The following is a 27,483-nucleotide window of genomic DNA, read 5'->3' on the forward strand; positions in this document are numbered from 1 at the left end:
CTTCGGCTTTAATATATTTTTTTATTTTTTATTAGAGCGCTAGCCAGCCCCGTCTAACCCATGCAGAGATGTTGGAAGATTATCCACGTTACCCCGACATTCACGATGTCAATCTAACGCTCCTAAATCCGCGGATGTTAGTGGTAAGTAGAAGAAGCGGACGAGAAATTCAGGAAAGTAAACATTTTTTTTTTTTTACTGCACTACTCTATAAGTTCTGTTTATTTCTACTCATAAGGTATAGAATCTGTCCAATGTCTGAGATTTATGCACACTTATGTAAATAATCATATAAAGTGAAGAAACCTGCAGCTATGTTGAGTTGCCCAGTGTGAATCCGAATACCCCTTTAAAGTGGTTGTAAACCCTTTTACACCGCTTGTACCTACAGATAAACCTATAAAATAAGGCTTACCTGTAGGTACAATTTGTAGGTACAAATAATTGATTATATACATGGGTGTGCATAAATTATTATAGGCTTACCTGTAGGTACGGTAAATCTCTCTTTAAACCTCCATGGTTTAGGAGATATTTATTATATACGCTTGCGCCGACATCAGCGCATGCGCACTGAAGGAAACGGCTTGCTCGTGCCTTGACCAGCGGCTCCTACGCACATGTGCGGGAGTGACGTCCTTGCGGCTCCAGCCAATCACAGCGATGGAATCCGCGAACCTGGAAATAACTCCGGGACACATGTCACTGGTCACAGCGGTATGCAGGGTTCGCTGCAATAGCTTTGATCTAAGGTAAGTATTTCATAATGAGCTAGTAGGCATTGCCTATTAGCTCATTATGCCTTTTGTCTTGCAGGGTTTTTTGCTATTTTTTTGTTTTGTGTTTTTATTTTTTTCAGGTTTACAACCACTTTAATTGCTGTGCTTTTTGTCCATTTCAGGATGTCACTCCTTACATGAACCCAAGTCCTTTTACGGTGTCACCCAACACGCACGTCTCGCAGGTCTTTAACCTCTTCAGAACCATGGGGCTCAGACATCTCCCTGTGGTCAATGCCATAGGAGAGGTAAGCACAGCAATCTGATTTTAGTTATGACCCGATCAGTCTGTAGCATATTGTTACTGTATAACATTTTTTTATATATATATATACACACACACATTATATATATATATATATATATATATATATATATATATATATATATATATATAATCACTCTTATAATGCTGCTACTTTTATAAACCTAAATAGCCCAAAAAAGTGAAATATAATCAGTCCAATAATAATCCACAGCAGTGCAAAAAATTAACCCAACAAAAAAGTGCTGTAACAAATGTTCATAAGTGTTAAAAGTAGTGCTTCTCTTATCACTGAAGATGACACACAAAATATCCACCATATTTGGTGTGTCATCTTCAGTGAAGAAGTAAGGCGCTACTTTTGGTACTTTTTATGGACATTTGTTATAGCACTTATTAATTTATCATTTTTTGTTGGGTTTATTTTTTTTCGCTACTGCGGATTATTATTGGACTTGTACTGATGATATTTCACTTTATGGGCGTATTGTTGCTGTACTTTGTAACATACAGTAGGTGGCAGCAAACACTTGCCTGTATTTTAGAAGTATTTCAGTATAAGCCTGCTGGGGTTATAAAATAGATTTTTAATGCTCTGTGTTTTTTTTTTAGATTGTTGGCATAATTACCCGACACAACTTAACGCATGAATTCCTCCAAGCCCGCCTCAGGCAGCACCATATGACCTCCTGATCCAGCCTTCCCCTTAACCTTTGAACTCACCAAGGAGCTTAACCTTGGCAGTTTCCCTGAAATAGACAATTAAGCTTTCTAAGGCCTTGTATTGGGGTTTTACCCGGCTAAAGAGGGATTCCTGGAAATGTCTCCAGCGCCGGCCGGCCCTCTCCTTTTTTCTATCTCTGAGCTAAGGCTATGCTTTCTTTACCGATATCTGCCGCTATTTGACCTACGAAGAGGCCGCATGAGAACAAAAGGACCAGTCATACAACACATATGCTGTGTGTTGTATGTATGTACGTCTTAGTCCTACTAGTTTCTTGTCCATCTGGAAGAGCCACTGGTAGGCTGTGTCTTTAAAGCCAATACAGACTGTTTTTTTTTTTTTTTTATTCATATAGTTAAAGTGAAGCTGCTGCCCTCCATGGGAATCCATCCTGTGTTATTTATAAGAGCCCGTCCTCTAAATTTCAGTCCGTTTACCTGTCACCTCTGATGTTAAAGCTGAACTCCCAGCAGAAATTTTAAATCCGTATTAGTATTATTATTATTATTATTATTATAAATTTCAGCTTCTACCTTTTAACAAATGCCAACAGGCATTGATGCCATTTGTTAAAAGGTAGAAGCTGACATTTATAATAATACGGATTTAACATTTCTGCCGGGAGTTCATCTTTGAATGCAGCACTTACAGGGCTCAGTGTCCCGAATATCCTGTATGTAAGACTAGTGGCTGCTGTGCCCACTTCTTATCCCAGCCGCCTGTCATGTAACATTCCAATAGTAGTTCATTTTTAACCGTGACGGCATAATTACATTGCCAATGTAGTTTGAACAGTTAAGGCTCTGAAGTGTGACCCGTTTTTCAGAAAGCTTTTTCCAGGCAGTGAGAAGGTTGTAATGTTGCTCAACCACCTCTGTGTACCGCATGTGTAAATTATGCCTTCAAGCATATGATTTTGGCACTTTAATTATTCTTCTTTCAATGCCTGGGCTGGTTTTTCCCTTCAAAAGTGTTGACTTTGCAGACAAAGGTTTTTTGTTTTTTTTAAAGCCCTGAAAAAACTCAGAGATAACGGATTTGCATTTTGGTGGATTTCTGCTCTTCCTACAAAATGGACATCCTGGCTTTTTTTTTTTTATTGTCTCTTTTATCGTTTGTTATTTGGGTGTAGATTTGAAAGTGAGCCATAGAATTCCATCTACTAATGTGAAAAAAAAAATGCTGCTTTTATTTGAGGCCTGCAGAGTTCTACATTAATGTTGCGCGACATCCATCCCCAAAGAAAAGAGCTTTTGGACTTCCAGACATTCAGTAATTGGATGACGCAGGAGGTTTGGTCTGAGTAGACATTCAGTAATTGGATGACGCAGGAGGTTTGGTCTGAGTAGACATTCAGTAATTGGATGACGCAGGAGGTTTGGTCTGAGTTTTTCAAATTCAAACCAGAATACTTTTTTGGCACCAGTGACATTTATACAGCGATCAGTGCTATAAAAATTCACTGATTACTGTATAAATGACACTGGCAGGGAAGAGGTTAACCCTAGGGGGGCAATTAAGGGGTTAAGTGTTCCCTAGGGAGGTGTTTCTAACGGTGGGAGGGGAGTAGACTGACAGGGAATACAGAGAGATCGCTGTTCCTGATCACTGGGAACAGACGATCTCTCTGTACTCCCCTGACAGAACAGGGATTTGCTATGTTTACATTGACAGATCCCCGTTCTGCCTCTCTGTGGATACAGTTGTCTCTGCGATAGTGAATTAGAATCTCTTGCAGAATTGAGCGGTAGTGGTTAGTGGGGATATTTGTCATCAGACAGCAACGATTCTGCTACTAAGCTCAGTGATGTGCCAACTGGGTGCTCTATTGACTATGGTACGGATCAGGCAGCGCCCCCAAGATTCCCATTTACTGGAGCATCTGGTATGGAAGTAGACATTGAAGAGGGCAACCCCTTGGCATGCTTACAATTATTTCTGACCGATGAGATTATTGAAGACATTTTTTACTGAGACAAACTGGTACAAAGAGCAACAATTTGTATAGGAAATAGTGCTGCTCAATATAAATACAATTAAACTAAAGTGCAAAACACAGTTGTTATACCAATAACAAATTAATCATGAATGGTGCATAAATAATGCAAAAAAAAAACAGTCCAAAAAGTGAAAGATTCCAAAGGAATAGGGTGACAACCACTCCAAATCTTTACCGGTGACTTTAACTTTAAATACTCTCACCTTAAGGTATGGACCCCTGTTTTACCAGGCAGTCATACCAGCAGAAATCGATAGACAGATTGGAGCAATATGTGGATAGCAAACTTCTTAGGCTCGGCAGCATTGAGATCGAGGATAAGAGAAAAACAGATCTAAGTGCTCTCTGCTTTAAAAACGGTTTAGGTTTATTAAAAAGGCATTAACAGGCTACTCGCATTAGCCCGAAAGGCAAAACGACAGGAAGGAAATACACACAACATGTGTCTTTTCAGAGATAGCAGCGACTTCAGGCTCCTTCCCCCGTACGCGTTACGTTGTAGCAACTTCCTTGACGGGGCGGAGCAACAATTAGCTACTCTGCAGCGGAAGATTCCAAGAAGCAGAACGTGGGAACCAGTGACCAAAGATGACATTTTGGAAATTTCTGGGCCTAATTCTTCAGAGAGTGGTGGGGAAACCCTGCAGAAGTGGTATTGGACAACTAATAAATTACTCGCCACTTTGGCATTGTCATGTCCAAGTACTGATTTTTCCTTGAATATTAACACTTCGAAAACAATGAAGAATTTAATGAAGCTACTTATCCTGCACCAAAACTAAAGAAAATTTGGGAAGTGTCTCAAATGATTCTAAGGAATTTCCAACAGAGCTATGTGCCAGAAAGAGATATCAATATAGAGGAAAGTCTAATGGGCTACAAGGGAAGGCTCAGCTGGGTACAATACATTGCATCAAAGATTCAGCGTAAAATCCTACATGCTATGCGAATCGTCAACTTGCCACATTTGGAATTCAGTCATATACACTGGAAAAGGAACAAAATTCCATCCAAAATACAGCAACTATGGAATGGCAACATCTTCAGTTCTTTCACTCATTGAGCCATTACTAAATCAGGGCTATTGCGTAACAACTGACAATTTTTTTTTTTTACGTCTCCTGAACTTTGAGTTTCTTCTGAAAAAAAAAACAAACAAAACAGATGCCTATGGAACCGTTGGCTAACTGGCGCGACATGCCCCAAATCTTTGGCAATAGGAAGCTGAAGATTAGAGAAATGGTTGCTTGACATAAAGGCAAAATGATGGCACTACAAGAAAGATGTGTGCCTAATGAGTACAGTTCATAATACCGCCACTGTTATGGTACACATAGAAGGTGGGAAAGAAATCGTGAAGCCACCAGTAGTGATAGACTACAATTAGGCCTTGTACACACGATGGGTTAACCAGAGGACAACGGTCTGATTGACCGTTTTCATCGGTCAAAACCGATCGTGTGTGGGCCCCATAGGTTATTTAACCATCGGTTAAAAAAAAGCCAACTTGCTTTAAATTTAACCGATGGATTCCTAACCGATGGGAAAAAAACGATCGTTAGTAGGCACGACCATCGGTTAAAAATCCACGCATGCTCAGAATCAAGTCGACGCATGCTTGGAAGCATTGAACTTCTTTTTTTTTCAGCACGTCGTTGTGTTTTACGTCACCGCGTTCTGACACGATTGTTTTTTTTAACCGATGGTGTGTAGGCGCGACGGACCATCAGTCAGCGTCATCGGTTAACCAATGAAAACGGTCCATTCTCCTCAGATGGACTGATCGTGTGTACGAGGCTTAACACCATGGGAGCTGTCGACAGAGCCGACCAAGCAATGACCTTCTACCCAGCAGTGAGGAAACCGCAAAGGAAGAACTACAAGAAGATCTTACGGAAACATCTTCTTGAGCAATGGTTGTGGAAATGCCTACATTCTGCTCAAAAAAATAGTGACAAGCCTGCGATTCATTCCAACTCCATTTGGAAAGATACTGAACGTAGCTTTGTGAACCACCAAACACCATTAATTTCTGTGAATAGAGTCCCCGACTCGACTACGCAAACTCCCTCTACCTAGGACTACCCAAATACCAGATTTCTCGTCTACAAGTCGTCCAGAACACAGCAACAAGACTGATGACAGGAAAAAAAATAAAACTGGCAATCAATCACCCTGAGGACTCTCCATTGGCTATCCGTAAAGGATCGGGTCACATTTAAGACCCTCTGCCTCACCCACAAATGCACACAAACGCGCCTCAATATTTATGCGAGAAAATAAAACGACCGTTGTTTTAAATCTTTGAGTATGTTTGGAGGGTGCATAGTGCAAGCAATGATATTTTTAAAGTTTTACTGCTCTCTGTGTATTTATTGGGGATATTTTCTTGTAGGAATTTCCCTAGTCCCCCCTCATTGCTATCTCTTTCAGCTTTTGATTCATTCCTCAGGGTCCCTGGCTCTTCTGCTGGGCCTCATGCTGAAGGTTAGCAGTGTCTTCATGGCTCTTGTTCAAAATTTTGGCAAAGATGCAAAATATCAATTATGTGGGTTAGACTGGAACCAGATTATGTATCAATGTCTAAGGGCCCTGTATGTGGTATAGGGGGGTTTCCATTAAAGCAGGATTCCGGGCATAGTTTTATTTTTTTGCAATCCACAATACATTACATTTAATATTCTTTTACAATTATCAAAAAAACACCATCGGTACATAAAACAGTGTAAACCCTTACCTGAATCTGCTCAGCGATCTTGTGGCCGTTTCCATGTTAGCTGTGGGCATGAGAAGCCCAGTTCCTGTGTCTTCCTGGATTTCCCTGGAGAGGTGCATGCTGGGTAACCAGCATGCACTTCTCGATCATGCACATTCGCAGTATAACGGCCCTCGTATTGCCGTTAGTTTGTATTTTTGCCATGACAACGGGCGGCGGCGGAGGAACGTCCGGCCCCGTTGTCATGACAATTTTATGCCAGAACACAGGGCTTTCTTTCCTATTGTAAAATGGCGCTGTGATCGCGTCATTTCCTGTATGGAAATAATGCGATTTTTAGGCACAGTGATGCCCAGAGACTCCTGGCAAATGAGTGTCATCATTTCCCAGGAGGCAATGGGGTCTTAGGACAGGAAGTTGAACCACCGCGGACTAGGAACTAGGCAGATTATGAAATCTGCCTAGTAACAGCCATATACAAGTGAGTAAAAATAAAAAAAATTAAGATTTTTTTTTTTTACATTAAAGGCAAGCTGTTAATAAAAAGTTTGTTTTTAGGGTGGAACTCTGCTTTAAGTTAGATTGATGCAAGCTACAGTGTAGCTTATGGAACATAGAACGTCGCAGACTTTAAAGGATAAGTTCACCCAAAACAAAGAGATAATAAATGCAAATTTTTTTGCAGGTAAATAAATGTGCATTTATTTCTTGGTTTTGGGAGCCTGTAAAGCATTGCACCAGCGGTCAGGAGATTGCTGATGCTATGCAGGTCTTCTGCAGATCTGTCAGTGTAATGTTTTGCATTATAACTAGTCTGATACCTGTTGAAATCGAGCTTTTTTATTCGCCTCCGTCACTCCTGAATCATTATTCTCACTGACTTCCTGGTTTGCGGTGCGCATTCATTCTTGCTACATCATGGCCTAATGGGAACTACAGTTCCCATTAGGCTTAGCCTCCATGCCTGTGAGGGATAAGAGAGCATCTTCACGCAGGGCTGTAGTCATAGGGAGGGGGTGAGCACATTCTGCTTTCCACCATGCAAAACGGCTCAGATGCTGGTGGAAAGCAAGAAGAGGAGAGACAGGAAATGGCATTTTCAAACCTGAATTACTGTATTTTGGAGGTCAAAAGGAAAAACGAGCTAAGTGATATTTAAATGCTCTAGCTTACAGCAATCAATTGATCTAATAAAAAACGAACCTTTAGTGTTCCTTTAAGGCCCCTTTCACACATGAACACCCGATCTCATCCGGTTCCGCAATCCTCCGATTCTGCAGACGGAGGAAAATCCTATTTTTCCATCAGTCATCGGATCGGGTGAACACAGACTGACGGTCCTTGTTCATCTGACCCCCCCCCCCCCATAGATAGGGGAGAGTGGAGATCTGACAGGGCGGTCCCTGCACAGTGTGCCGGGACCCCCCTGTCATCCGCCGGCTCAGCAGAGCGATCCCTGCTAAGCAAGCGGAGGTTCACGGGCGGATCATCACGGATCCGTCCCATTTGAAAGTTCCCTTAGGCTACAGGAAATAGGCCTGATCTGGATGTTTTTCCTTTTTTTTTTTTTTTTTGTAGATCTGTCTTGAAATGGCATGCCAGAGTAAAAAGCTTCTGATGGAAGCAGCAAATCCCAGCTCGTGCTAAAACAACTTTAGCTTGGAACCACTGTCACTAAACAAACCGTTGTAAATCAGCTTCTTGAATTGAGGGGGGTCTTTTGTATAGATATTCTATGTCATCCTTTAAAACAGGGGGCTAGCAAAAAAGTAGAGCTACTGTTTCCTATAGAAAGGTCAACTTTAAGTGCACCTGTCACTTGGGGCCAGTGTCTGTGGTTCCTTTTAGGCTGCTTTCACATTGGGGATAGAGCCGCGGTGACGGTATAGCCACGCTATTTGTAGCGCCGCTATACCGTCGTATTTACCGCAATATTTGGGCGCTAGCGGTGAGGTTTTAACCCCCGCTAGCGGGCGAAAAAGGGTTAATACCGCGGTTTCTCATTGATTTCAATGGAAAGGCGTGGTATAGGAGCGGTGAACACACCGCTCCTATACCGCAGTAAAGATGCGGCTAGAAGGACTTTTGGAGCGCTCCTGCTAGCGCACCGCTTCAGTGTGAAAGCCTTCGGGCTTTCACATTGAACACTACAGGGCAGGTTTTTTTCATGTGGTATAGCAGCGCTGTACCGCATGAAAAACGCCTCAATGTGAAAGGGGCCTAAGGGCTTGACCAATATGACCTCACGGCCTATCAGTTTATTAGACACTGCTGACATCACTCCTCCTGAATTGGGGTCATATATATACTCCTGGTGTATTGATAGGTTGGTTACTAAACCCAAAAAATGGTGGCATTTGATGGCAGGTGCTCTTTTTTTACTTTTTTTTTTTTTTTTTTTTTTTTTTACCAGCTGTAATCATTTAGTATCGCCGCTTGTTGAATGCATGTATTTTGTTGTTTGGGGCTTGTTGGATGTTTCCAAATCCCCCTCAAGGCATTCATGAAATAATATGCAATGAAATGAGACTGATGTTTTTTTTTTTTTTTTTTTCTTCTTCTTCTTACGATGCCAGAAAATTATGTTTTTGCTAAAATGTCATTGAGATCGGTTATCCTGACTTTGTAATTACGCCGCGCACGGCGCCGCCATTTGTCTTTCACGCCGTTGCTGGGAAAGCTGTCATTTTTAGATGAGGTTGCTGGGGAAAGTCTAGAAAAACTCCTCCAGAGCTGCCAGAAAGTTTTCCACAACATGGATCATCCTTCATCATCCGCCTATAACAGGAGAGCTTGTTAGGGGGCAGAGATGACTTAAAGGGCGATAAATCACATCCAGAAGCATACTTGTAAAAGTTTACAGAACTTTATACAACTTGAGATAAAATCTAACTTTGGGCAAGAACAAAAATGATGTATATGTTGCAGTCTGTCAACATTAAAGGGGTTGTAAAGGTAATTTTTTTTTCCCCCTAAATAGCTTCCTTTACCTTAGTGCAGTCCTCCTTCACTTACCTCATCCTTCCATTTTGCTTTTAAATGTCTTTATTTCTTCTGAGAAATCCTCACTTCCTGTTCTTCTGTCTGTAACTCCACACAGTAATGCGAGGCTTTCTCCCTGGTGTGGAGAAAGCCTCTTGAGGGGGGAGGGGACGAGCAAGCAAGTCAGGACACTCTACTTTACAGATAGAGAAAGGATCTGTGTGTTAGTGGGTGTCCTGACACTCCTGCTCGCCCCCTCAACCCCTCAAGAGGCTTTCTCCACACCAGGGAGAAAGCCTTGCATTACTGTGTGGAGTTACAGACAGAAGAACAGGAAGTGAGGGGTTCTCAGAAGAAATAAGGACATTTAAAAGCAAAATCAAAGGATGAGGTAAGTGAAGGAGGACTGCACTAAGGTAAAGGTAGCTATTTAGGGGGAAAAAAATTCCTTTACAACCCCTTTAAGTGTGCCTAGGGACGTGTTCTAACTGTAGGAGGGTGGGCTATGTGTGACACGACAGTGATCCCAACTTCCAATTGCAGGAAGCTGTGTACACTGTCCTGTCACTAGGAAGACTGGGGAAATGCTTGTTTAAATAAGCATATCCCCCTTCTTCTTCACCGTGACACGATTGCGGGATCCACAGTCGGAGTCACGGAGCTCGCAGCGGGCGCACACATCCACAATGCCGCTTCTTAAAGGGGACGTATATATACGTCCTTTTGCCTGCCCGTGCCATTCTACTGCCGTATATCTGCATGCGCCGGTCGGCATGTGGTTAAAGGAGTCAATGCATTAGGGTGAAAAAGCTTTTGTGCTGCAGCAGGCCGCCCTATTTTTCTTACCTGAGCCTGATCGTTACAGGGACAAGCACAGCAGCTCCAGCTACTGTCTTGGGTCCTCATTGGATAGATTGATAGCAGCAGGAGTTATTGGCTCCCGCTGCTGTCAATCAAATCCAGTGACACGGGCAGGGGGGGCCTGAGTTCTGCTGTCTGTGTCAATGGATGGAGCAGCAGGACTCGGGAGCGTGCCTGCATGAGTGCCGCCTTGGAATGTGGGGACATTTTGAGATGAGGAGCCAGGAGCGCCTTGGGGGGACCCCAGAAGAGGAGGGGTTGGGCTTCTCTTTGCAAAACCCTTGCACAGAGGAGGCAAGTATAAGGTACAAAAAAAAACACTAAGCTTTCACAATCACTTTAACCCAATCTCCATGGAATGTGTAGATGTTGATTGTCCAAGAACAGGATAAAAGGTTTAAAAGGTATGATGTGAGCTTTATTGAACCAGACAGTCTCAGTGGAATTTGTAGGTGGTAAGTGTCTGAAAACAGGATGGGAGGTATGAAAGTTGAGGAATCATTCTGTTCTAGTTTCATAATATCAACCACGGTGTCGGGAAGTCTGCAGCAAGTGTTAAATGTTCGCTCTACATTACTGAAGGTACGAATAGTCAAGTCTCTGGGGAAGAGATGGTAAAACGGCGTTGGAGGTGGAGAATGGGGGGTGTTGAAGGCTCCCCGTTTCTGTGTTACTGTAAATGGCCTCTTTAATGTCTCTTGTGAACTAGTTGTCATCTCTTTCCAAAATATGCAACTTACTTACCTCGAAAGAATGTCCCTTTTCCTTGGACAATCAACCTCCTTGATATTCCATGGTGGTTGGATAATGGTGTGTGTGGAGATAAATGCTGGGGCAGCTTTCTTACACTCATTAGAACCGAAGAAGCGTCTTGGAAAAGCTATGAATGTCTTCAACATTATAGAACATGTCCAGCTGAATGTGGTCAACTACTACAAAGGTGACCATGACGTGGAGAAATGAGCCTTCCCAGACACACCTTGGGGCAGATCCAGGTACATCTGCACCGGGCGCAGCGTATCTAAGATTCGCTACGCCGCCGTAACTTATCTTTTTTAAATCGAATCCTGAAAGAATTCGCGCTGTAAGTTACGGCGGCATAGTGTATCTCTGGCGGCGTAATGGGGCGGAATTCAAATGGCTGTGATGGGGGCGTTTTTTATGCTAATACATTGTGACCCGATGTAAATGACTTTTTTTGGAACTGCGCATGCGCCGTCCCTGGGGGTATCCCAGTGCCCATGCTTGAAATTAAACCGGAACCCACCAATGCTTACGACGGTGACGTCATTCTACGCAAATTCCTATTCGCGAACGACTTACGCAAACGGCGTAAAAAATTCTAAATTGTACGCGGGAAGGACGGCCATACTTGAGTACGCCTCAGTATAGAAGCTTTAACTATACGCCGGAAAAAGCCGGGGATTCAAAACAAAGATACGACGCGGGAATTTTGAAATTACGCCGGCGTATCGGTAGATATGCCGGCGTAATTTCTTTGTGGATCTGCCCCCTTGTGTTCAGTATCTTACATCCTTGCACTCGATTGGGAATCTACGGACACAATGTCAGCTTTTCAGGCAATTAATTATTGCAAAGTTCAGAGTTCGATTTTCGCCTCCTAATGTGCACCTGTTACATACAGCCATTGAAGGCTAATCACTGTGACATTGGTGACATCAGACCTCGTTTGATAGCAACCTTCGAGACATTAATTGTGCTCGCAAAATGGCTCTGTGGTGTTTAGGTGACAGGTACACTTTAACGGAACTGTCCCTTTCTGTATAAATAAAAGTGCACTAAGGGCATTGAGTCCTTTCTCATGTAAAATGACTTTACTTATCATTTGCACTGTGTATGTCCGTCATTTCCTATGTTTTTGATTAATTTTAATGTATTTAATTTTTGCCTCGGCAGTTTTTAATTTTACCACTGCGGCACATCTCAATAAAATGTAAATATTCGTTTTTTCGGGTTTTATTTGTCTTTTTTCCTGGTAAATGTTGTGTCTTCCTTTTATTCAGATGGATTATAAATCTGAAGTTTAAACTGCTTCTGTTTTGCTTTCCCTGGTTCCCCCTCAACAATATGCTGATAAAGGTCATTTTTAATTTTTTTAGTTCCAGTGATGACATTGCCAAGTCTCTGTGCTTCTGTATGCAATGGGGGCAGATTGTTGCTAGTGGGAGAAGACAGCAGGGTGTGAAAAACTGAAATCCAATAAATGAAAGGGGTGGGTGAGGAGACGGGCCCCCCCCCCCCTTTTTTTTTTTTTATGAAGTGCACAAAGTGTTGCTTCATTCATTCATTCAGTGATGGTGACATGCAGGACCCATCCAGAGTGTGATAAGGGATGCACTGATGCCAGTATCGATACTGAATATTTTCACGAGTACTCATACTTGTAAAATGCTGCCGATGCCGAAACAGATACTCTGTGGTGTGATTTTTATGTCCATACAAAATGATTTGGCGCAAATCAGGCTGCAAAGAATCACATTTAATTTGAACGGGAATGCGCACTGCTACTGTGTGAACCCAGGCTGAAATCACTGTGACAAGCCTGGGTTCACAGAGGAGCAGTGGGGAAACTGCAAGCGATTTGGACAGCTGAGACGCACGCTGCGTTTCCTGCATCACCTACAGAGTGACATACCGGCCCCTGCCTCATCCTATCCTACAGCTGTGCTGCTATCTATTGTGTCTTACACACAGGGCCACCATCAGGAATTATGGGGCCCGTTACACAGCGTCAGGCATGGGCCCTCCTGGAGCAGAGAAAGGGGGGGTGTGCTGCCTGAAATTGAGAAGCGGGGGGGGGTGCCGCGAATTGAGAAGCGGGGGGCCCTTTACAAAAAAAGAAGAAATAAAGAAAAATACATTAAAAAAAGGGGGTAGCCATCTGGGCCCGTTAATAAAAAGAAATAAAAAATATATCTATATATTATTTTTTTTAAAAAGGGGGGGTTGCCATCTGGGGACCTCTGGGCCCTTTAATAATAATAAAAAAAAAAGAAACCTCTGGGCCCTTTAATAAAAAATATATATATATATATATATATATATATATATATATATATATATATATATATATATATATATATATATATATATATATATATATATATATTTTTTTTTTATTTCTTTTATATAATTTTTTTTTTTTATAAAAAAAAGGGGGGGGGGGTTGCCATCTGGGGCCCTGAGGACCTCCGGGCCCCTTACGTGTGTACTGCCTGTACCCCCCTGATGGCAGCCCTGCTTACACATGCATGTAAGTACTTTTTATTAAAGACAATATTACACTATATTGCCTCTCTGTGGTTCGTTTTTGGGGAGCCCAACTTCAAAGATTTTATGAAAGGGGCTGTGGATATGCACCTTAGAGTGTAAAAGTTGGAGGATTTTATCATTTAAAATTGACGTCCTTTTTTCCCCACAAATAGAGCCTTCTTTTGGTGATCACCTCTGCATTTTTTTATTTTTTGCACTATAAACAAAAATAGAGCGACAATTTTAAAAAAAAATGTAATATTTTTAACTTTTTGCTATAATAAATATCCCCCAAAAATATATAAAAAAAATATTATTTTTATTTATTTTTTTCCTCAGTTTAGGCCGATACGTATTCTTCTACATATTTTTTATAGGGGATAGTTTTATGTCATTTTTATTAAAAAATATATATATATATTTTTTTTTTACTAGTAATGTCGGCGATGATCGATTTTTTTTATCGTGACTGTGACATTAGGGCAGACACATCGGACACTATAATGCTATAAAAATGCACTGATTACTGTAAAAACGACACTGGCAGTGAAGGGGTTAACCTGTAGGGGGTGCTGAAGGGGTTAAGTGTGTCCTAGGGAGTGCTTTTAACTGTTAGGGGGCGTGGCTTGCCGCGACATGTCACTGATCGTTGTTCCCGATGACAGGGAACACGATCAGTGGCGGTGTCACCTAGGCAAAACGGGGAGATGTTGTGTTTACACTAACATCTCCCCGTTCTACAGCTCTGTGACCCGATCGCGGGACACTGGCGGCGATCGGGTGCGCGGTCACGGAGCTCATGGCAGGGTCGCGACCACACGGCTCGCAAATTAAAGGGGACGTACCTGTATGCCCACTTGCGCAGCCGTGCCATTCTGACTTACATTGTTGTGTGCCGGTCGGGAACCGGTTAAAGCACACTGCACTTTAGGAGGCACAGTGTTGGAGAAATACTACATAGAAGATTTACATCACTATCCTGTTTATTGTTTATGCACATGCATATGTGTGCTGGACTGTTCTGACAATAATGGTGTAATAATATTACACTATGTTGGGTGATTTATATGTTTTTTTTTTTTGTTTTTTTTTCGTGCCCATTTGTTCACTATTTCATTCAGGAGGCACTGCTGCTGCCTCCTGATTGTCTGTCTGTCTGTCTGTCTGTCTCTGTCTGTCTGTCTCTGTCTTTTTTCGTGCCTGAATTTGCACCTCAGACGGACCCTTTTCAAAACTGCACCGTGACTGCCCTGGACATGTGTGAACTGGCCCCGTTGAGAGCCAGGAACATTCACATGTTATGCAAATTGGATGTGGTTAGACACATCCAATTCAGCCTATATGTGAACTCGGCCTTGCGGGGTTGCAGGAGCTTCCTGTAGTTATGACTGCTACCTGCTGCTCTCTCTCCCTGTGCAGGGTTCTTGGTCTTGTCGTCACCCCCTCCTGTAGTGTTCAGAGCCTGTTGGGCCCCTCCCACAGCTCTGCTTTTTGCACAGGCAATGTACATGATGGTGATGATGTCACTGTAACTATTACAAAATAATATCTGGGCTTGCAAAGGTATTTGGTGCACACAAAGTGACTATGTACCCTTTATGGCTACTGAGGAATATATTTAAAAGTTTTTGCATCTAGAGTTCACCTTTTACTTGTTCCATTGTTTAGAGCAGTGTTTCTCAACTCCAGTCCTCAAGGCGCCCCAACATGTCATGTTTTCAGGATTTCCCTCAGAGGAAACAGCTGTGGTAATTACAAGGCAGTGAAACTGATCAAATCGCCTGTGCAAAATAATGGACAGCCTGAAAACATGACCTGTTGGGGTGCCTTGAGGACTGGAGTTGAGAAACCCTGGTTTAGAGTTTTGTTGGCCTACACTTTAGCATTGTGATTACTGTCATATAGAAGACTTAGAATTGCAGGGCACACAGAGATGAAAGGCTATGACCAGTTCCCTCTCCCAGCGTCTGTTCCAGACCCACTGGTGGGATTAGAGAACTTTACTGACTGAATTGAAGAGGCTTTGGTGCTCAGAGACCTCTTGATGGCCTTCAAAGTCAGAAGTGGATGTTAAAAGCCCCCCATCAAAGCTTACACCAGACTCTCCAGCATGCCGGAGGGGCCCAGATAATGAACTCGACTCCAAGTACAGTGACAACAGGAGACTAGGAAAAAAACTCTTACTTTATTCCCATACAAGACAAAACAAAAGAATACGGTGCCCCGGGCAAAATCCGCAGCAGTAATCTGATCTATAAACCTGGAAAACCACTTGGTGACTATGGTGATGGGAGTTGTTACAATGTAGAAAAATAAATAGGATTTAAATAATGAGGAGGGCTGTGGTCGGTGCAGAGTGTCTGTAGTAAGACGACATCCTTAAATAACGGCACAAGTTCTCCTCAATGGCGAAGATTGGGTTCTTCTAAAATCCATAGCGTATCCTCCTAGAACTGAGAAAAGGAAAGACGTTCAGAATGTTTGTTTCTCTTTTCATTTAAAAGCCCAACTCTGGGAATCTTAGAGAAGCTCCACTTTTTTGTTTAAAAATAAATAAATAAAAAACCTGCACTGCAAGGATTAATTGCTTGTTTAGGTCTAGGGACATAGAAAAGAAGATCTACTTACCCTATCCTCCATACTGCTAAACCCATACCCACAGCATCTTCTCCCCCCATGTTCGAGCGGTCTAAGGTCCTGATGTCATCAAGTCCAATGTAGGGTTCAAAGCCCTGCATTGCATGTAATGGCACCTAAGGAGAGTCCACTCCCTGGAGTGTGAGGGAGCACCATCTGCTATTGCAGTAGAGGATCAAGTAAGTTCTTGTACTCTCCCCTAGACTGTATGAGCAGTTAACACTTGAAGTATGGGCGCAGCACCATTGCAAGGAATGATTAGGTTTCCTAGGGCTGAGTATTAAAACCATTAATTGATCTGTATAACGTAGGGCTTGACAAAACCCAGGCACCAGATTGGTCTTGGTTCCTCCCACATGGGCCCCCTGCTGGTGCACAGGCTAGGGTTGGGCTGTTCGATAATTGAGGCTACGGCTTTGTGGCCTGCTGGAACAGGATACGTGATTTTGCCAGCCAGTGCAGGTTCTGCTAACCGGTGCTGATTTCACGTCTGTTCCCCCTTTTTTGCATGGTCATTCACATAATTTAGCCATGTGTACACATACATAGGTGAAACCACAATGCCAGCACTGGTTGAAGCACCGTAAGGCCTTCTTAGAACAGAATTCGAATTCTATCCTGTATCCCAAAAAATAATGGGGGATCTTTTTTTTTTTTCCCAAGACACCTTTAGGATTTCAGAGGAGGTTGTCCTTTTGTAATGTTGATATACGTGAATAAGAACTCTAGCACATACTGAGCCATTTCCCAGCATCCGTGCAAGCATTGCATGTCAGTTACACATGACCCATGTGTGAATGAAAAAGAAGAATGGCCGCACTCCCGTTAGCGATGCAATTAGGTTTATTCAGAACATGAATAAAAGCAAAAAACACATAATGGTGTAAGGGCAGGGGGAAGCAAGGTGACGCGTTTCACACGACAGAACCAACCAACATGACCCAATTGCCCATCACCCTTCAAGTCACTCACCCTGCGGCCACAACCCATGCCGCTTTGAGCGCCGATTCTGTCAATTCGAGATCCAAAGCAGTCGGAAGATCTTCTCATGCTGCGGGGAGCGTTCAGCAACTCTCGAAGTTTGTTCCTCAGCGGAGAAGATTTCTCTTGCTGTGCCCAGGACCCTCTGTTATACACCATGTCGGCCCCGGGACGGGCAGCTTCTACAGTCAAGGACGGTGCTGAGTTTGAAGAGTCAGCGGAATCATAATTTGGAGCGAATATGTCTTGAGCTGGAGCCTCGGCTTCTTCGACCGGGAGTCTGTCTTCTAAACGTTCTAGGAGCCCCTGAGGAACAGAATAGATCATGTGATCAGAATGAAAAAATTCCACAAAAAAATATACTTTTTTTATTTTATGGTACCATCAATATATATTAACAAACCACACAATTTTTGTTTTAAAAAGACTACCTAAAGCAGACCTTCATCCCGAAATAAGCGTCATATTATCCTGCCTCCTACCTCGTGCCTCTCTCACAATCGTATGTAATTTTTTTTTAAATGAACACATTTTAAAAACCTCCCGCCACCTCTCCTGGAATCCGCGTGTGCGCCTTGCAGCACAGCTGAGCACGCACAGGTTTTCGCCGAACATACTCAGGAGTTTCCCGCTCATGCGCAAAGATGGCAAATGTTTTGGTACTTCCTTCATACAATAAAGGATACAATCATTGGTCATTTTACTTTACATGAAGCAAATCACAATAGTAGGCATATTTGTATATTTATTGCATGATAAAATCCATATTACAATGATTAAATAAAATTCTAAACATAAAATAAAAAGCCGATTCATAAAAAAAAATATGTAACAATATAAATTACTAATTTCCCAATATTCGCATAGATGATGTTATTAAAAAGGTGGAAATGTATGATGGCATAGCATATGGTGAGCTAAAAGATTCTTGACATCCTAAAAACTCTACCCGTTTCATGGATCCCTGGCAATGCAAGAGATTATCTAAAAAGGTAAAAAAAAATATGCCAGAATAATAATACCGTATAGTAAGTGAATAACTCCCCAAAAAAGAGGGAGAGGGAAAGGAGATTAGGTTGGGCATATGGCCTCATTATTCACAGGTCAGCTCAAAAAGACAAACCTAACAGCCATGGAGCGCGAGATGCAAATTGCAAATGGACTGTGGCAGAGTAGCCCAACCAGACCACAAGACAAATGGAGGCCAGACCCGGTTTCCATGACGAATGGATCAAAGAAAGCACAGGAGGATGGTTTGGTCACCATTTGCTATGCTATCATGTATGCAAAAATTGGGAAATTATGAATTTATATTGTTACATCTTATTTATTATGGATCAGCTTTTTATTTTGTTTGTTTAAAATGTTATTAAATTATTGTAATATGGAATTTGTTACCATGCAATAAATATACAAATATGTCTACTATTGTGATTTGCCTCCTGGAAAGTCATGACCAATGTATCTTTTATTGTATCAGGGATGGAGGCATCTCACTCAAGGTTCATCAGATAATTACTATTTATCGTTGGTGCTTCCATAATAAAAGTCTTTGCACATTTGTAAGGGAATCAACATGTGTGCCGATGTTCAGCAGACAGATCTTTAGAACATGTGCGCATGCACCATAATGGCACCAGGGGGATGGAGCGAACCCACCAAAGAGGGGATTGAAGTTTCACTTTAACTGTTTTAACTTTGTCATATTTACGGGTGAGAGAAAATTAGTTTTTATTATCCTGAAATATTTTGGCGAGCTTTATTGTAGTTAATAGGACATTTTTAAGGGTTTGACGTGACTGGAGGCAATCGCTTTTTACTTATCCTGGACCTGTTCTTGAGCCAAAAACAGAATCTGATTTGCCCCATGCATTATGTTTTTTTATGGAAAGATGGAAGAGAAAAAAAAAGGAAAACAAATTGAACCACTTCCCACCGGAGGCCTACATGGATGTCCTCTCGTTTCAGTGGTTATACCGGGATAATGCTTGCCCTTACAGGAATCAACCCGGCATCATTCTCTTCAGCCGGCGATTCCCTTCATCGTAAGAACAATTATAGCGGCAGTTCAGCCGCTTGATTGTTCTTACAGGAGGTGGTAGGGGATGCCCCCCCTCCTGCCGCTCCGGTGCTTCGGCAATCCGGAGAAGGAATTCACCAGTGCCAGAAGTTGACAATAGAGATTTACAGGGGACAGATGGTCCCCAGTCATCTCTATGACTCTCGGAGGCCTGGCAGTTGTAAATACTGCCATATACTAGGCTGGAAAGCAGAGATCGTCCTGTTTCTTTTTGTTTTGATTTTTTTTTTTATCTCAGGCTTTCCAGCCTGGAGGACTGATGTGGAGTTTCATCAACCCCACATTTCTCCATAAAGAGGACCTGTCACACACCATTCCTATTACAATGGATGTTTACATTCCTTGTAATATGAATAAAATTGATCAAAATAAACATTTTAATCACTTCCCTTCAAAAAAATTTTTTGAATGGAAGTTGTAAAAATCTAAATATAATACACAATCATTTTTTTTTATGTTTTTAAAGCGCCCCCGTCTCAGCGAGCTCACACGCAGAAGCGAACGCATACGTGCGTCGCTCACATATGTAAACGGCATTCAAATCACACATGTGAGGTATCGCCACAAATTTTAGAGCGAGAGCAATAATTCTATACCATGACCTCCTCTGTAATTCTAAACAGAATATAAAATTAAGCGTTGCCTATGGAGATTTTTGAGTACCAAAGTTTGCCTTTATTCCACGAGTGAGTGCAATTTTCAAGCATGACATGTAAGATGTCTATTTACTAGGCGTAACACCCTCTTTTTACATTATATAAAAAATAAAGCTAACTTTAGTGTTTTTTTTAATTCATTAAAACATTTTTTTTCCAAAAAACGCGTTTGAAAATTGCTGCGTATATAACATGTGATATAAAATGTTGCAACAACCGACAGTTTATTCCCTAGGGTCTCTGCTAAAAGAAAACACGTATAATGTTTGGGGTTCTGAGTAATTTTCTACCAAACAAAATCATAAACTTTTACATGCAGGAGTGAAGTGCCAGAATTGGCCTGCATAAAGAAGCAATACTCAACAATCAAATACACTCGAAAAAAGAAAAAGACTAATAGAGGAACAGTCAAAAATTATTTATACAACTTTCACAGATTTCTTTTTTTTAAGTGAATTTGGGCTAATAAATTGGTTACTATGAAAATAAGCATAACTGAGTGTATTTAAAAAAAAAAAAAGGATCTTGGTGCTGCTAAATCCTACAAGAGTTCTGAGGTTGAATTGAAATTCCTATATAAGTGCTTGCAGTTGAGGCACCATAGAGAAAGGAGGACAGTCACTATTTGGCTGCATGATCATGCAAACCTTTACCTTTTGGGTGGAAAACGAATTCACATTCTAAATGTCATGCAAACTGCTGCTCTGTACAAGGAGGAGATGGCTCTGCTGATTTGTTGCACAAATGGAAGTTGCAGCCCTGTATAAAATGTACATGGCATAGAAGCTCCCAAAATAATATCATTCTCAAATTTGTCATTTCCATGTTCTTTCTCCAAACGTGTCCGTAGCTCCGATGACCTTTTATAGAACAATTTCTCAGATTTTTGGCCCCAGATATGATTAGATCATTACCATTGGTGATTGAAGTTGGCAATGAAAATGTCAACATTAATATTTTATGGAGCCTTATTTTTATAACTACGGATTTAGACGTAGAGGTGCAAAGAGTAGTGATGGAGTTCAGGCGTTAGATAATAGCAACAACCAATAAAATAACTACCAATTCTCAAACCAATGATGGCAAACTGCTCTGGAATACAACTCCCAGCGTGTACCTGTGCAGAAAGCAGGACACAAACCCCTAAGGCCCCGTACACACGTCTGAGAAACTCGACGGGCAAAACACATCGTTTTGCTCGTCGAGTTCCTTGTAAAGCCGCCGAGGATCTCGGCGAGCCAAGTTTCCCCATTGACTAACGAGGAAATAGAGAACATGTTCTCTATTTGGCTCGACGAGTTCCTCGTCGGTTTCCTCGGCCAAAAGTGTACACACGACCGGGTTTCTCGGCAGAATACGGCTCCGATCGAGTTTCTGGCTGAATTCTGCCGTGTGTACAGGGCCTCAAAGTCTCTTATAAGTGTGATAGGCTTTCTATTAAATTAAATGTCATTTCCGTGAAATGATAATGTGTGAAACTTTATTTAATCTCTAAATAGTTTTGTAATCAAAATTTTTATTTCACATCGGCAAGCAGTCATTGTTTTTTTTAATGGTTATTTATTGTAAGCAAAATTCAGATTTTTTTTTTTTTGTTTCCCAAAAATGTTGATGAATTATTTGTTAATATTCACCATTTTTGCTAAATGCATTGTGGTCAAAGGGGAATTTTAAATGATGGTGTTTCTAAAAGTACAATGGGTGATAACTGGCTCCTAAGGGTTAGAGAAGCCCCTTTCAAGTACCCTAGACCTAAAAACATTGTTCATTGTATATATGAAAAAAAAAAAACGGACAGTAAAAAAACATTAAAAATAAAAAGCTACTGTACAAAGAATATAATGTGCATGTAAAATAAACACTACAGTATACAAAATACATACAAGAAAACACAAATATAACAACACTAAATGAAATAACCTTCCCTAAGTATACCTAAAAACAACCCTCCTTACTCTCTAAATTTCACCTAAACTAAATTAGAAAAAGGTTTCTCTATCAGAAAAATGTTGCTGATACAATCCAGTAATTTTCGAATAAAATCAACTTGTTTGAGATCAGTTTGCTCTTCTATAATTGTATGCTTCTATTTTTCATGAATTTTTGATTTCTTTCCAATCCTAATTCCCACATTTTAAAGGCATGAAGGTCCTTGCAATATATTTTTTTTTTAACCAATACAAAAATGAAAATGATAATGTGTATGCAATAAACTGATTCGCTTAATATAAATAAATACAAACACAAAAAAGAATATCAGTTGTATAGAAAATATTCTCAGGATGGCACTATGTATGTATGTTCATGTACTATATTAGATCAGAAACGACAAGGTGACTTTTCTTTCAACCAGCAATGGGTGATAATCAGGACATTGTAATCTTGTTTATAAAAAATATTTTTTATCCAATTTTAATGGCTATTATTATTAATTCTTATAAAAGCTTTTCTCAACTAGGGTTCCTTCTGAGGTTGCTCAGGTTTTTTTTGAGTAGCAAGCAATACCTACCCTGACTACCAAAGCAAGGAGGCATTTCTACGATCACAACTAACGTAGCAAAACCACTTATTTTACTTTATGCATGTCTTTTCTGTTACGATCATTCATTTATTTCACAATTTTAATTAACAATGGGGTTTTACAAATCAAGGGGGTGCAAAAAATTAACTGTCCAGGGTGCCAAATATACTAGCTATACCATATTATTTATTCTTTTATTTAAAATGTTCTAAAATTTAGTGATCATTCTAATGTACAGCAAAATTTAGATAAATAATTTAGGCAGGGTTTCCTTGAGACCTAAAAAGTATTTTAAGGGTTCCACGATAAGGTGAAAAAAGCTGGTCTTAGATATGTATACAGCTGCAGTAGGTATTTTTTCTGCATTTAACCAAAGTAATTGTGGATGTATTTTTCCAATTATTCTTTCATTATTTATTTTTTTGACATTAATGACATTTTTCTTTTTTTTAAATTGACACCAGTGAAAAAAATGTAACATTTTTGGTGAAAAGGTAATTTTGAAATATTATTCACAGTTATAATTGCCACTTATCCTTACCTTTCTTTAGCCTAAAATGGCTGATAACAGAACCATTGTCTAACAATCGCCAATGTATTATATCTCTCTTTTTCTTTTTGCATATTTCGGAATGATTTTTGGGTGCTCTTTACACTGAAACTCTACTATAATTTTTATGGTATTTTGAGTGTGATTTTGGTATACGTCACCCTTGGTGATATTCCCTTTCTTTTGCTCTATTAATGCCCCCAGAAGGGTATCTAGCCACTGAGCTGTGGAGATCAGAATCCAATATGTCTAATGCCGCGTACAGACCGTCGTTTTTTGTGATGAAAAAAAACGACGTTTTAAATCATGAAATAAAACAACGTTTTTGAAACGTCATTTTCAAAAACTACGTTGCCTACACACCATCGTTTTTTCACAATGCTCTAGCAAAGCGAGGTTACGTTCACCACTTTTTTCCATTGAAGCTAGCTTCATAACTAGCTTCTGGGCATGCGCGGGTTTAAAAACGTCGTTTTAAACTTCGTTTTTTGCTACACACGGTCAATTTCTGTTAAACAAAAAACGACGTTTTGAAAAACGACACAAAAAATTCAAGCATGTTCGAATTTTTTTTAAAACGTCGTTTTTTTTCATCACAAAAAACGACCGTCTGTACGCGGCTTTATAGTGAGAACATGTGGTTACATTTTCTGCTAATGTTACAAATTAACTGGAATTAAACTGTGTTGCTTATAACTTTAACCCAGAATACCCACAAGTGACCTATTACCAAAAGTGTTTGCTTTTTTTGAACGCCCCTCTTTTTAAGTTTAATAAACAGAATGATATAAACAACTTGGAATATGTTTAGAAACTATTGTAAATTTAGGGCAATGATAATAAATTATTAGTAGTATTCCTAGTATATAGGTGAATAGACAAAAAGTTTTTTTTTTTTTTTTTTTTTTCAGTTTATGATGTAGTAAGTGAGGGTTAGAACCCCTGTCAAGTTGCAATTGTTGTCTTTGTCTTTACTGGGGATATTTACCCTCGTTGTTCCTCCTGGTCAAATTTTGGGATTTTTTCTAACTTTCTCCCCTATGACACTCATAGGGGAGAAAGTTAGAAAAAATCCCAAAATTTGAGTTTTTTCGCCGGAACAAGCGAGGTGAAATCTTACGAATTGGGACCCTTGATGGGTGATAACTATCAGGAATGGGATTTTTAACCCATCTCTAATCTCTCCAAAGCTAAAAAACTTTGGCTTTTTATATACTTTATTATTACAAAATTTGGAATTCTTGTTCATTTTGTTGCCAATTTTTTATTGTCCAAAAATTGTATTATGGTTTTATATGCAGAATTATTGCCTAAACTCCCTTTTAGGGGTCCATGAAACATATCAAAAGAACCATATACCCATAAATGAGATGTACAGATTTATGGTAAGTGTGCGTAACTTGCTAAAGGGTGAAATCTCCCTATTGGAGGATGGAAATGTTACTGCGGTTGACAATGCTTCCCAACATGTAATGTAACTGCAGAAAACTAATTGGCTACATCCCACCTAATAATGAGCGACAGGTAAGGGCCCATCATCTCTTGGATCCGTTGCCATCTATTCATCCTTCATAGTTTTGCTCCAGCCAGCTTGCTTTCTTACCTTTAAATCGGACAAGTCTGAAGACAGGGGGAAGTTGTATGCTGGACCTCCTCGAACTTTGGTCAATGCCAGAAGAAGCAGGACAAATGTAAAGTACCCAACGAATGAGGTCCCCATTGCCCTCGGTAGCTGTCTCCCTTTTGGTTCTTGCACCCGGATCCTTCTCCTATAAGCTTGCTTCTGTCCCTGTTTTATCTGCTGGCCCAGCAACGTCTGCTTTTATATAGGTGCCACCCTGACACAAGCCTGTCCCAAGCATGAACTCATCTACATTCCATCACTTCCGAAAAGATAAAGAAGCTGTTTGCAGGCCAACAGAAGATTCCCTTTTAAAGTTATCCCAGTCTTGCTATTGCACCACAACCTGCTCAGGAAGCTACTGGCCCACTTGACCAGACTGACCCGCTAGTGGACTGACATTCCTGAGTGAAGAGGTTTTCTCACATTCGGGGTCTCTCCCATCTCACCTTTCTGGGTACCTGAATAGTTTCTAGGTGGCTCATGGAAAATAGGAGACAATTCAACCGTTTGCCATCCCGTAATGCCTGGACCGGCATGTGACATGGCCATGCATGTGACTGCATTATGATGAGACTATCTTAACTATTTTTCTTCTGGGACATCTGCATGTCACATGCTCCATGTCATTATCAAAACATAACTGAAGCCATACACCATCATCATAGGACAATTCAGGAGCAACCCAGGCCAATGAAAAAAACATAAAATCTATTTCTTTTCAATCCATTCATGAATGAACTGGGAGAATGAAATAGATATTTTCCTGTTTGATGACGATACAGAATTATGTAGAGTTTTAAAAAATCAGTAGGAGGATTATGATACGGGGAGGATCAGTAATGATCCGCCTCCGTATCCTCAGCGGGGATTGCTCAGTTGATCCCTGCTGAGCCGGCGGATGACAGGGCGGTCCCCGAACACTGTGCAGGGACCGTCCTGTCTTTTCTCTGCTCTCCCCTATGGGGAGAGCGGGGTCCAAGAATGAAAAGATGCCCCCCCCCCAAAAAGAAAATCATGCCCATTCAGAAAAGAGACATCCCCATAAATTCAGCAGGGTGCTTCTGCTACTGAAGCCTGTGCTGTTCCAGGGGGCGCACTGACCTTGTGCATTACCAAAGATACATTTTTATTAAAAAAGCTTAAAACCGCAATAGACATACTCACAAACAAATGCGATAAAAAAGGCTGGTCAGTACATCAGTAAGTGGAACCGTGCCTTTAGACACCTGCAACCTGGACTAGGTAATGGGAGGGGGGGTGGAACCATTAAACACCAGATTTGGCAGGTCTGCCACTGGTGCCCCATGCTTTTCACAGATGAGAGCAGGTTCACCCTGAGCACATGTGACAGATGTGAAAGGGTCTGGATAAACCGCAGAGAGCGTTATGCTGCCTGTAACATTGTTCAGCATTACCAGTTTGGTGGCGGGTCAGTGATAGTCTGGGGAGGCATATTCATGGAGGGACACAGACTACAGGCTAGAGAATGGCACCCTGACTGCCATTAGGTATTGAGATGAAATCCTTGGACACAATGGGCCGATTCAGAAAGAGATACGCCGTCGTATCTCTGAGTTCCGACGGTCGTATCTATGCGACTGATTCAGAGAATCAGTTACGCATAGATATCCCTAAGATCCGCCAGGTGTAAGTGTTTTACACCATTGGATCTTAGGCTGCAATTCCAGGCTGGCCGCTAGGTGGCGCTTCCATATTTTTACGCGAGGGATATGCAAATGAGGAGTTACGCCAATCCAGAAACGAACGACCGCCTGGCGCTTTTTTTTTTTTACGTCGTTTGCGTTCAGCTTTTTCCGGCGTATAGTTACCCCTGCTATATGAGGGGTAGCTAATGTTAAGTATGGCCGTCGTTCCCGCGCCAAGTTTTGAAATTTTACGTCGTTTGTGTAAGTCGTTCGCGAATACGGCTGGGCGTAATTTACGTTCACGTCAAAACCAATGACGTGCTTGCGACGTCATTTAGAGCAATGCACACTTGGATATTTTACGGACCGCGCATGCGCCGTTCAAACAAAACGTAAAAAACGCGGGGTCAACAAAAATGTAAATAAAACACGCCCCCTACATCCCCATTTGAATTACGTGGCCTTATGCCGCAAAACATACGCTACGCCGCTCTAACTAAGGGCGCAAGTTCTTTCTGAATAAAGAACTCGCGCCCAAAGTTAGATACATTACGCCGGGCGGACAGATACGCCAATGTATCTGAATCCAGCCCATTGTCATACCCTTCACTGGTATGGGTCCTAGGTTCCTCCTGGTGCACGACAATGCCCGGCCTCATGTGGCGAGAGCATGCAGCCAGTTCCTGCAGGATGAAGGAATTGATATCATTGAATGGTCCCTATGCTCACCTGACCTAAATCCAAAAGAACACCTCTGAGACATTATGTTTCGGTCCATCCAATGCCGTCAGGTTGCATCTCAGTCTGTTTAGGAGCTCAGTGATGCTCTAGTCCAGATCTGGGAGGAAATACCCCAGGACACCATCCGTCGTCTCATTAGGAGCTGTTGTCAGGCATGCATACAAGCACTTGGGGGCCATACAAACTACTGAGTACCATTTTGAGTTATTGCAATGAAATTTCAGCGAAATGGACTAGCCAGCCGCATCATTTTTTTTTACTTTGATTTTCAGTGTGTCTTTGAATTCAGCCCTCTGTAGGTTGATCATTTTCATTTCCATCAAACGATGTGCCATCCTTTCATTCCTAACACATTACCCAGCCCATATCAATATTGATATCCAGCATGTTATTTTTCCCCATTGAGATCTGATGTGTTTTCAAAATGTTCCCTACATTTTTTTGAGCA

General features: G+C 41.2%; 2 protein-coding genes across 4 annotated transcripts in view; one reads left to right on the forward strand and one right to left on the reverse strand.

Moving 5' to 3' along the window:
* The window catches only part of CLCN6 (chloride voltage-gated channel 6), a 48,503-nt gene extending 44,412 nt beyond the window's left edge, over window positions 1-4,091 (forward strand). The window contains exons 21-24 of one of the 3 annotated variants that reach the window (XR_005743890.1): window positions 36-143; window positions 902-1,027; window positions 1,657-3,102; window positions 3,145-4,091. Coding sequence is in view for 1 of the 3 variants with exons in the window: in XM_040326086.1 (XP_040182020.1) it covers window positions 36-143; window positions 902-1,027; window positions 1,657-1,737 (315 nt within the window). In the remaining 2 variants the exon portion in view is untranslated. Of the gene's footprint in view, window positions 1-35; window positions 144-901; window positions 1,028-1,656 lie in introns of all 3 variants that reach the window. The other 2 variants (XR_005743891.1, XM_040326086.1) reach the window with 2 other exon arrangements.
* An 11,671-nt stretch (window positions 4,092-15,762) lies between these two features.
* Window positions 15,763-24,833, reverse strand: LOC120915516 (natriuretic peptides A). Its single transcript, XM_040326087.1, has 3 exons — window positions 24,628-24,833; window positions 17,209-17,523; window positions 15,763-16,052 (listed from the first exon to the last, which is right to left on the reverse strand). Exons 1-3 carry the CDS (start codon window positions 24,742-24,744, stop codon window positions 16,047-16,049), a joined length of 438 nt encoding a protein of 145 aa, XP_040182021.1. The 5' UTR covers window positions 24,745-24,833; the 3' UTR covers window positions 15,763-16,046.
* Window positions 24,834-27,483: the final 2,650 nt, after the last annotated feature.

Source organism: Rana temporaria, chromosome 10 (assembly GCF_905171775.1).
Source record: "Rana temporaria chromosome 10, aRanTem1.1, whole genome shotgun sequence".
NCBI classification, from domain to species: Eukaryota; Metazoa; Chordata; class Amphibia; order Anura; family Ranidae; genus Rana; species Rana temporaria.

What these genes read in the sequence shown, in the direction of transcription:
- LOC120915516 (XM_040326087.1), bottom strand. Translation starts at nt 24,744, where the DNA reads ATGGGGACCTCATTCGTTGGGTACTTTACATTTGTCCTGCTTCTTCTG. An exon ending in CAGACTTGTCCGATTTAAAG is followed by an intron (nt 17,524 to 24,627) that starts GTAAGAAAGCAA and finishes TCTGTTCCTCAG; the next exon opens with GGGCTCCTAGAACGTTTAGA.